At 39.5% G+C, this 12,094-nt stretch overlaps 1 protein-coding gene across 1 annotated transcript; it reads left to right on the forward strand.

Annotated features, from left to right (window-relative positions):
- Positions 1-768: 768 nt before the first annotated feature.
- LOC139707944 (uncharacterized) lies at positions 769-4,534 on the forward strand. Its single transcript, XM_071619940.1, has 2 exons — positions 769-1,568; positions 2,414-4,534. The coding sequence occupies exons 1-2, from the start codon at positions 979-981 to the stop codon at positions 3,510-3,512; spliced, it is 1,689 nt and encodes a 562-aa protein (XP_071476041.1). The 5' UTR covers positions 769-978; the 3' UTR covers positions 3,513-4,534.
- The last annotated feature ends 7,560 nt before the right edge of the window (positions 4,535-12,094 follow it).

Genomic DNA, 12,094 nt, shown 5'->3' on the forward strand with positions numbered 1-12,094 from the left:
ACTAACACACTCTATCCTGTGCATCATTTGTATAACATTCCACGAAAAGAATTACATAATACAAAGCGTTTATAGAATTCAGCGTGAGTTCTCACACAAATGGAAAACATTGATTTTACTTCACCATTATGTATAACTATTTAAAGTGTTTAGAAAAGGGGAGGCTTACAGTTATGCGCTCCAGGCAAAAGGTAATTCAGCTAGAGCTAAGCTAGCCCTAAGAGGCCGTACTCTCGCGATTTCGCACGCAAACGGGTGTAGTACGCCATGGAGCCCCATAAATTATGGAGCCCAACGGCGGCCATTTTAGTAATAATAACGCGAGCTATTTAACCAAACACTTGAGCCTATGGAGCGAACTGTGCCTTCCTTGCATTTTCTTCATTTTAAGGAGGCACACAGCGGTGAAATTGTGTTTCAGACCTCAAAATATCACCAGAAGTACATTTTCTGTCGATGCGTCAACAAAATTTGAAGTAATGCCATTTACTTTTTCGATCTGCAGTCCCTCAAAATTTGTGTTTGAGCTGACAAACGCCGTCTATCTCTTTCTCTCTCGGGCTACTTAAGCTCAAACTTTGTGGGACTGCATATTGGAAAATAAATGACATTTCTTCAATTCTCGCTACCCCAAATAGGTCCGATAATCTCGAAATTCGCGAGACGAGATAATTTTCCTCTGAGCGGGTAGTCAATCCCACTTCCGGTACGTCGTCTGCTATCATACACACGTCGATTGTGTGCTGCATGCATGCGCTGCATACCGCGCTATGGAAAACGATGGCAACGATCGCGAAACTCCCGCAAAATATAATGAGTTTGTTTTATTTACATTTAGTTTTTACTGAAATTGAATAAAAATAAAAGTAAAAATATTTTTTATTGCAAATGCATTTTGATCTTATTTCTATGACCGTTATTTTGAACAATATAAAATAAACTTCTATTTTCAAACTACACTGCAGCGACCAGCCTCAAATGCTTTCGCATTGCAAACAGGTACTTTGCAAACATCGACCAAATTCAGTTACAGTCCACCACAAAATGGATCAAAAAACGGTTTCGGAGCTGAAGAAAATCTTGTCTGATAGAGGAATACCTTGTTACGGAAAGCGTCGGGAAGAACTTGTGACTCTTGCCGAAAAGGCCATCAAACTCTATAATGAAATAGAGGATTGTGACCACGAACTTTCCGAGCGAAAGCGACGCCGTGTTGCTGCGGAGGATGGCACTGTAGTGGATCTCAATGGCAAAACAGTACAGTGGACTGTTGACTTGAAGGAAATGCCATCAATCACGTTTGGTGATGTTTTTGCCTACTTAACGGTGGAATGTCGGTGGTCATCGCAAAGGTTGAAGCACCATAAGTCAGACGATGGCTATCGTATGTTTGTGGACAAGCACGTAGAAACGGTGGAAGTTGGGAAAATTGTTGACATCACAGACTTTGTGTACATTCGTGGTAAAGTGAAGCCGGAGCAGCGACAGTCCGCTGAGAGATATTTAACATGGCTGCTGTGTTGTAGCTCTGGAGAAGTAAAGTCAGCTGGTTGTGGATGTGTAGCAGCGTAAGTTCTAGATCTAGAGTGTACTCATTTCTTAAATTTACATACATGAGACTCTATTGTATATGTATTATGAATCACTCATTATGAAGATAGTACAAGTTGTACACATACTCCCTGCCTCGAACAAGGTTAGCAACAAAGTTCCATGATTGCCACCACATGCATTGCCATATTGCCTATTGCCAGTATTGGCATGACCGGTCATGGATGTGGAAGTACTGGAACATTGTTTGTAGCTTTGGCGTACATGTACATGTATGTTCGGGGCCGTTAGTATGTGACTTGTAAGTATGTGAGTACTGAGGAATCGATGGTGACCGCCTGAATGACATGTATGTTCGGGTCCGTTAGTATGTGACTTGTGAGTACGTGAGTACTGAGGAATCGATGGTGACCGCCTGAATGACATGTATGTTCGGGGCCGTTAGTATATGTGACTTGTGAGTACGTGAGTACTGAGGAATCGATGGTGACCGCCTGAATGACATGTATGTTCGGGGCCGTTAGTATATGTGACTTGTTAGTACGTGAGTACTGAGGAATCGATGGTGACCGCCTGAATGACATGTATGTTCGGGGCCGTTAGTATGTGACTTGTGAGTACGTGAGTACTGACGAATCGATGGTGACCGCCTGAATTACATTTTTCTGCCAATAATTTCGTCCAATATTCACTTAATTTTCATCAAAATGATGAAGGGATAAAAAAAAAATAAAATAAGATTTGGTCTCTATTGATGTAATTTTGTTTTTTAATTGAAATAAAAAAGTGAAATTATCTGTGCCATGGTTAAAAATGCACACAACAATACTTATTTATTTTTTCTTTCTATTCATTCTTACAGGGATGCTGGGTCATGCAAACACGTTGCTGCATTACTCTTTGCAGTGGAAAATTTTTCTTCCAGACATGTTGATAGAGGGACAGCTGTTGGCACTGATGAGCAATGCAAGTGGAACCAGCCTCGACGTGAATCCATTCCAGTAAGGATAGTGGAGTTGGATTACCGCCACAACAAAGAAAAACAACGGAAGCAGGCCATTTGCACTTCATCATTTAAACCTGTTTCAACGGTTGATGAATCGACAGTATTAAAAATAAGAAAGAAAATTGTAGCATCATGCATGGCGAGTGGACAGAACGCAATTGTGTTAACGTCAATACAACCACCACCACCTAAGAACACACCTCCATCAATGCAGGAGTTATGTACTCAACTTAAGTCATCGAATGAGGACGACATTGTTGCGTTCATTCGTGAAGCAACAACAGATGAACATCTTGACTACTTCTGCAGCCTCAGTCAAAATGATGAGGAGTGGTTCGATGCACGAATTGGACGCATCACTGCAAGCATCGCCGGTGATGTTCACAGTTTGAAGGACTCGTCGGAAGGCAAGTCTGTCATCCAACGAGTCATGGGCACTGCACCGAAGGTCCAAACAAAAGCGATGGCCTATGGGCATGCCCATGAAAATGTTGCTCGACAATTGTATGCCAGCAAAATGGAAAAGAATCACAAAGACTTTACATGTACTACAACAGGTTTACACCTCCTACCAGAAGCACCATTTCTTGGTGCGTCTCCAGATGGCATATCGACATGTGCATGTCACACAAAGAGAGTAGTAGAAATTAAGTGCACATTAAAGCACAAGAATTTGTCTGTGGCAGAAATTCCAGCAATGGACCCTTCATATCACCTTGAGTCATCCAGTGGAGAGGTACGATTGAAGAAGACATCATCCTGGTACTTTCAGGCTCAACACCAGATGGGAGTTCTCGGAGTTGATAGCTGTGATTTTGTCATATATACCAGAAAGGGAGTTCATGTGATTGACATTCCTTTTGACCATGTTCTGTGGGATTCTTTGAAGGGCAAAGCGACTCATGTTTTTTGCAAGAGAATAGTTCCATTACTTGTAAAATATAATGAAGTGTAGACTCAAGACTTTTTTCATTTACTGAGCAAAATTGAGAAATGTATCAAACCAAAAGTGTTAAGAGAATGCATGAAAGGTAGCGGGATACATGCAACATCCTTTTCACTTGTTTCACTTCAATGTTTATACAAAGGAACTGTATACTATGACTTCATGCATGATGTACCTACAGGTATACTGCTTTCAAATGAAGATGTGTGATATTTGAGTACTGTACTGTACAAGTCAAAATATTCGTGGTACATTAATTTTCACGAATTTCGTGCAAAATTTGACAAGCGCCAATTCAAAAACCCTCGAAAATATATGCAGTATTTTGTAAGCAGTTTTGCATACTATGTATGGAAATTGCATATTTGTCAATGTGTTGCTTCATGCATGTAGGTTTTAAATATATTACATGTATTGAATGATTTTTACAGTAATGTTCATAAAACAGGATCACTGAGCTCCTACTCAGTGCAATTTCAACAACCTACGAATGTTTTTGAGCTGCCTAGTGTGAAAAATTACAGCATTAATAAAATAGTTATTTTTTGTACAACATACAACTTCTATCTAATGACAGCTGTCATCTGATGAATGTGTGAATATCCACTATCCAGATAAATTCAGTGGCGTAGACAAAGAAAATTGAATAAAATGTGTCCATGGATTGATCATGTACTGATAGCCATATGTACAAATCGTTGTTAATTGCGATTAGGAATGGCTAGGAATAAGATCTAACCTAGTACATGTATGAGAAGGCAACTCAGGAAACCCGGGTCCCTTTGTCACCAGCCGTCATGCCTCGGCATTCCGTTGGATCTTGAACTAAGGGATCTGAGAATGTCAACATAACAGTCGCGCGGTGTTTGGCACTTTAATCTTAGCGAAGGCGAGACTATCCATTAATGTGTATCCTTATCTGACCATCTTTACAAGTAGAATTGGTCTGTGGAGCCATGTCAGGAAGCATAATAAGAACTGACTCGCATCCTTACACATAGACTGTCTCAGTCATCATCGAAATCGATGGACAGCCATATATGTACATGTATTGAATGATTTTTACAGTAATGTTCATAAAACAGGATCACTGAGCTCCTACTCAGTGCAATTTCAACAACCTGCGAATGTTTTTGAGCTGCCTAGTGTGAAAAATTACAGCATTAATAAAATAGTTATTTTTTGTACAACATACAACTTCTATGTAATGACAGCTGTCATCTGATGAATGTGTGAATATCCACTATCCAGATAAATTCAGTGGCGTAGACAAAGAAAATTGAATAAAATGTGTCCATGGATTGATCATGTACTGATACATGAATTGTAAATTTCAAATCCTTTGTCTCATGGATCTTGTTTTGTTTCTGTTTTTGCTGGGGGGGGGGGGAGGTGCATCACTTAAATTCTTGTGTCACTACCTGTATGTTGGGCATGGGAAGTATTTGTGGGTATGCTTTGTGCATGTATGCATGGGCGTCGCCAGGGTGGGTGCGGAGGGTGCAAACACACCCCCCTCCAGACCCCCCCCCCCCTTTTTTTTTTTTTTTTTTGCTTTTCAGCTCCCGTTGGTAGGTGGTTGTGTGCGTAGGGGAAGGGGGTGATGTTTATACGAATGGCATCTTTTTGTCAAAGTGCGTCTGAAAAAAATTTCACATGACCCCCCCCCCCTCCCCTCCCGGTCTTCGCGTTTTTCGGCGCTGGCGGGGAAAAGGGTCCATGTTTTTTTTCAAAAACGCACCCCCTTTTGAAAAATCCTGGTGACGCCCATCATGTATGTCTGTGTGTGTTTGTGAGGGTGAATCAGATGCATGGAGTGTGTGTGTGTGTGTGTGTCATGATTTCTGAAAAGTGGGTGGTAGATCTGGTTTTCATGAACACCACACACACTACATATGCCTTTTTGGGGGGTCACATATCTATCTTTAGTGCTGCACTCCATGCTTTAATTAAACCCCCACCCCCAAAACACACACACACATACTACGTAGGCATTTGAAATTAAGGAAAAACACATTGTAAACATTATTGGCACTCCTGTTCAACAACATGATCACCTCGGTCGTACGTGTTTACACAGCTCCATAAACATCATCTCCATGTACGTTTGTACATCAAATTTATTAGTCCATCCCACCATAACATTCAATATTCACAATTAGACCATTCATATCATTTTCATCCATAATCTTGACCACCCAAACAACATTAATCATTCTCACTAACAATCATTTTTTATCAAACCACTTGATCAAGAAGTCACAAGAAGTCTATCAGGTGTGAAAGTACTGTACTGGTTTATAAAAAATATATATGCAAACTTTAATAACACTGACCAGTAAAAAATTCCGTAGTAGAAAAAAAAAAACATATAAGTACATGTAACTACAGATTATCATGCAGGCAAGTATGTTCTTTTTTTTTTCTCCATGTGAGTTGTGTTTCTTATTGCATTCATGACATTTGAAGATTTTGAACATGTTAAAAGTTATCTGCCATTAAAAACTACATTGCACTACATTGCACATAAAAACATTAACACTGAACTTTGTTTAAATGAGACGTTAAATGATACGGCATACTAATACATGTACAACCAACCTAAAACAGAAACTTGACAGGTGTGTATAATTTTGTCATGGAAAATTGTGCAGAAAAACAAATTACTGTTTCACTTAACACCTCAAGAATGCCCTGGGAATTTTTTGTTGTTATGAAACAATTCGAGTTACAGTCCATCAGTTCTACGACATTTCAACTGAACTGAATTTCTAGCTCCTAAACAGGTTCTTAGATGGTATTTTGTTTTTACATAGAGTACCAGACTACCAGTGTATTAACACAACATTGATTTCTATACAGGCCAAAAATTCCCTGCCTTTAAGATGTTTCTTTAAAAATAAACATTACAGGTTGACAAGGGCGGCGGAACAATTTTTTTTTTTTTTTTTGGGGGGGGGGGAACCAAAAAAGGGCACTCAGAAAAAGGGCACTTTGTACTAGGAAAAGGGCCATTTTTGCTCAGAAAAAGGGGCATTTTGCTGTTTCTGAAATTTTTTTTTTTTTTTTTTTGGGGGGGGGCAAATGCCCCCCCCCCCCCCCCTGGTTCCACCACCCTTGCAAGTTGAGTTGTAAATATTTGAGAATACAGTTTCGGACAACAAATCATCCAATGTAGCAAAAAACAAACAAAAATGCTATAGATTCAGACTGTATAATGTAACAGTTTAGCAGTCCTACATTCCCTTCCGAGGAGATGACTGAAGACGTTTTACTGGTTTGTTGCGTTTTGAATTTCCAGATTTGGGGTCTCCATGACTGTAAAATAGGGGACCTTTCAGATTGCAAATTGCAGCGACAACTTGAACTAACATTGATGAAACATCCTTGAGAGAGTACGGTATTTGGTGTTTCAAAATGCGAAATGTTTTGATGCGTTGAATCGCTCGCTCAACATGGATACGTAGTCTTGCGATGAGTCTGGTTCTATTAATTTCTTCTACATTCAAACGTTTTCCTTTTCCAGTTGTCCATTTTCTAGTAAAGGGTGGTGCTACCAAGGTTGAACCGACGTCCAGGAGTAGGTCCTCAATATGAAAACCCCTGTCTGCCATAACTTGATCTCCTTCTTCTAGTTTCTCCAACAAACCAGAGTTCTGTGTCAAAAATTTATCTGACACATTTCCCCCCCAAAAATCGCTCACAAAGGTAAAGGCTCCATTCGGATTGATGCCAACAAGACATTTATATGTATGGTGACTTTTGTATTGAGAGTACGTGCGATATTGTTCCTTTTTGTTTGCCGGTTTATCAATGAAGAACTCTGTGCAGTCAATAACAACCCGTGTTCGTGGAAAATATTGCTTGAATTCGTATGGCATCCTACTCCTTACTAGCAGCTGAGATGGCCAAACGATTAGTGCCGGAACCAGTGTCTGATGTAAGTAAGCAATCCATGTTATTGTTGTTTTTGTTACAAACGTAGTACTCACACTGAAAAGGTCGGCAAGTAAGAGGAGCGGCAAGTTGAGTCTGATGCGCATCAATGTCATTACAAATTCAAAGAATGGATCAAACCGACGTCGTCGACCTGGTTTCTTGTACCCCTTCTTCTCATATTGCTTTTCTTTGTCACTTGCAGGCCCAGTCCAGTATTTCATTTTCGATACACCATCGCTGATGCTATCCCAGACACCTGGAAAAAGTAATGAAGAGAAATTTCAACATTAATATTAAAAAACAATTCTCTTTCAAGCAATTACTATGCCAGAAAAAGAGGTCATTAAACTTAATAAAAGTGATGAGGAGACAAAGAGAGAGACTAGGAAAGAAAAAGAATGAGCTGAAGAAACAGTCACAATTACTCTGTAATACAAAATTGAAATATTTGAAAATAAAGTACAATGTACTTTCTGATACAAAAATATATGTTTGTCAAAATAGATTTAGGAAAAAATTTGACGCAGTTTGAAATAACATTTGTTCATTGGTGAAATATAACTAGAGTTGTATACATGTATGTATGTTTTCGATATTGTACTACACAGTAGAGCATACTTAGTATTTCTACGCGCAATTAACAATTGATATGATTACAAAATACAGAATGATTGTAGGCTACATGTAAACTGACACAAGAAATTGACACTATAACTAATTTTTCTACTCTCATTTGTATTATCCTCACATGATTTTTAATAAAACGCTACATAATTTATTCCCCCACCCCCCCCCAAAAAAAAAAAAAAACGAGACTTACCATTCAACATGCTTCTCCCTTCAAGCCCTGTGTAGAAGTTGACCCTTTCATCACTGTCCAGAATGCAGTCAATGGTATCTTCTCCTCTGCTTTTGCACTTCTTTGTCGATTTTTCCTCAAGAGAAGCAATATCCTCGCATGTCAGATCCGTTTGTGTCTGCACTTCCTGCACCAGTGGTTCCATTTCTACTGAAGGAAGATAGTCATGCTGACTAGGAGTCACCATATTTTCCGGAAGAGCATCCATATCTATACCGAAAAAGAGAGAAATGGAAGAAAAAATATACAAGGATAAGATATTGAACTCATTTAATGTGAAATACATATTCAGCATAAAGAATAAGTCACTCTAAGCTAAGTTTAATTCATGACAATCAAACCAGGTATTTATAGCTGTAGTCAGCATGTGATTTAGTGTTACATTAGAGGTCTACTTTATTTCACACAACGTCATGGCTATGTGACGTCAGGTCTTGTTGATTTTGAAACATTTGTTACAATTTCTGTGAACCAGTAAAGTATAGTTGTAGATCTTTTTAAAATTTGGCAAATTTCTACTGTAAGAGTTATTTTATGTTGCAGACACACACTGGCACTGCACAGTAAAAAAAAAAAAAAAAAAAAAAAAAAAGTCACCCATGAATTGATTTTTAGTAATGTAGATAGTGTGATTCTAGAGTCTAGAGAAGCTATCACAAAAATTCCGGTCAAATTTCGGTATTTTTTTTTTTTTTTTTTTTTGGGGGGGGGGGGGGGGGGGGCATTTTGCAGGTGTTTTTTTGTGACCCTCTTTTCTTAGCGCTGGCATAAGGATCATGCTTTCTCAAATTTTCTTGGCGACAATGCATTTTTCATTGACAAAAATGTGACATTTTAGGGGTAAGTTTGAGCTATTTTTTTTGGCATATGTTGTGACTTGTGTGCGTTTGAGTTAGTTAATTGACATGTTGATATGTGTACTGAGTGATGTTGAACAATATTTTATGAGCTGTTTGGAAGGTAATTTCCTGCGTGGTCGAATCTTGGTATCAGCAGGGGCCCTAACTGCGGACAGCGCCCCAATTCCGGACAAGCGTAAAACAGCGTGTAAACAGTTTTGGCAGGGGCAAAACTCTGCACAGCGATTTCAAGGATCGGATCGACATTAAAAAGTCACAGATCACGGCATACTTGTACGTGTAGAAATGAATTTGAAAGTCCATGACGAAATCAAAAATCCCCATGCCCGAAATCGGCAAAATCATCAGTGCACCATGCACTGCTTCGAGCAACACGGTTGCACCTCACACGCAAATCCCCATAGGGAATGCTGTCCGGGTTTGGGGCCCCATTTTGCTTTTATATGATTTAATTTCTGTAAAGAAGGGCCATTTGACTGCAATTTAGAGATGAAATTTTGACTTTCTGCAGATGGTTTTTTGGGAATATTATAGAACAGATGCTCCTCTATCAAATGGTGAAAAAATTGTATCAATTTTACCTTTCTGAGTACAATTTCTCTTTGCTTGAAAAAAGGTGTCCGTAATTGGGGGCCCCCATAATAGTACAGGGTACTCTAACTTATTTAGATCTAGATGATTAACTGTTACTATGGTACTACATTTGTACACTGTACTATACATGTACTAGATCTAGGGTAGGTAAATTTAGAGAGCTCTAGACCGATTCTAACACGTATCACGTACATGTAGGTCTAGACTTTTAAGTTCATTTTTAGATTACGTTTTCAGAGTACATACGTTCAACATGTCCAAACGAAGACTTGGGAGGTTTGGCCTTCCTTGATCTTGATTTCAGAGACTCCACCTCAACTTCACTTCCCACTGGCACTGTGTCTAGTGCGGGGTGATGCACTGTCCCAGCAAAAACGCGATCATGGACACGTACACTGCCACTGGATTTGGAGCTAGCGGCTTCATCCGGCGGCGCGCTAGCGGGGTAGTGTTGGGCTGAAACTGAAAGCACTGCTCTAGCGGTATCCCTCTTGTCAATCGACGTGGTTGGACGTTCTTCTTCACTGAGGCCAAAGTTGTTCCAGTAAAAGTACTTGGGATATCCTTTAGCATGACCATCGGCATACATCTGTTCTTTGTCGAAATGTCTGGAACAAAGCCGCGATCTTTTCGTAAGGTTCACCTTGTCCTTCCGTCGAATCAATCGTAGCCATGTCGCCCGTGGTCCAGCTTCGGTGGGAAATTTCACCCAGGTCACAGACTTCATCCATGGCCATTTCTCAGGATTTTTACGTTTAGCATCATGAGCCCAACACTGTGCAGCCTCACACGAGAAAACCATCGTGAGTACTTTCAAAACTCGCACAAAAATAATTGATGAAACGTCAAAATAGACGATGAATAAGGCGAGAAATTAAAAGAAGATCAGCGTGCGGTGTATGCATTTGCAATGCGGTACGGTGCATGCCACCGCAGCGACGCGATTGCTGCAGCCCACAGTACCCCCAGTCCCATATGCTGCGAATTACGTTACTAAATAATACTAGTGGCCGGAAGCTGAAATGCCAAAAAGCTATCCCACAATTCCATGCGTGTTTTCGGTATATCGATCGGATATCGATAGAATTGCTATTCGGGGTAGCGAGAATTGCACTTCAGGATTAGACAGGAAAGATACTTTTTAATGACAAAACGAGATCTTAAGTACATCTCTTCCCCTGTATGCCCCCTACAAAGGTCAAAATGATATAGGGAGACAGAAATCACTACTACAACGACACTGCTATGATTTCTGCTATGATCACGTAATATACGCCCTCTATCGGTATACTACCTAATGGCGTCCGTATTTCGCCCATGAGCGTACTACGCGAAATCGCGGGAGTCACTCTTAAAACATTCGGGTCAGAACTGACTGTAACTTATCTGTAACACCGCTCATTAACATGAAGGTCGACTGTATACCGTTAATATAAGGTTTTGATACATGGAACAATAACAGAGAAATGCTTCTAACTCTAGTATTTTTTTTCTATTTGAGTTGTGCTTTTATCTGTTAAGTAAAATACATCTTTAAAGGCACAGCTTTGATCACGTACAAATCTCAATGACACAAAAATCTAAGTTTAAACGCTCTACGATAATTGCAAATGACTTCAACATATCGATATCCCCTTCTTCGTCGCTTTCTGGACATGTCGTTCACGGCTGCGATCACCAACCTCCCGGGACATGCATGTTGTGCTATCACCAAAAAGAGGATGTAGATGACGTAGGTGGGAAGGACGTGGTTTCGTCTCCGAAACGTTTTCCCCATCCCAACAAATCCAACAATTCAGCTTTTTCCTGTGAACGATTTTTTTTTTTTATAAATGAAAGTAAAAAGAGAAACGAAAAGAAACATAACAACACCGTCATTTGTTTCACTTTCTCATCTTTAAAGATACGGATGTCATGTCAGATCGCGTGTTGTAATGGTTTTAACTTTCAGCGAAGAAAGAAAGAAAGAAAGATTGAAACCACTGTGTCGAAATGATGTTTATGTGAGCTTATTGACCAGAGTATTAAAATCAATACACTGCAAAAAGTCCGGTGTTAAATAGTGAACACCGAGCTGGTGTTAAATGTTCGGTGCTCATTTATGGTGTTCAATTAACACCTACGGGTGTCATTTCCAAATTTTAAACTGTTTTTTGAAGAGTTTCTTAGTAACTGCACTTCTTGTTGATTTTTAATTTAAACAAGACGATCAAGAATTTTACATTAAAATACTAGATTTTTGAAAAAATTTGAAAATAAATTCACACCAAAGTAACACCAGCTGGTGTGGTCCCTTATTGAAGCTGGACGGGTGTTAAACCATTGATATTAACACCAGC

This window comes from Diadema antillarum, unplaced genomic scaffold (assembly GCF_040938485.1).
Source record: "Diadema antillarum isolate AM-2024a unplaced genomic scaffold, OU_Dant_1.0 seq00001288_RagTag, whole genome shotgun sequence".
Classification (NCBI taxonomy): Eukaryota; Metazoa; Echinodermata; class Echinoidea; order Diadematoida; family Diadematidae; genus Diadema; species Diadema antillarum.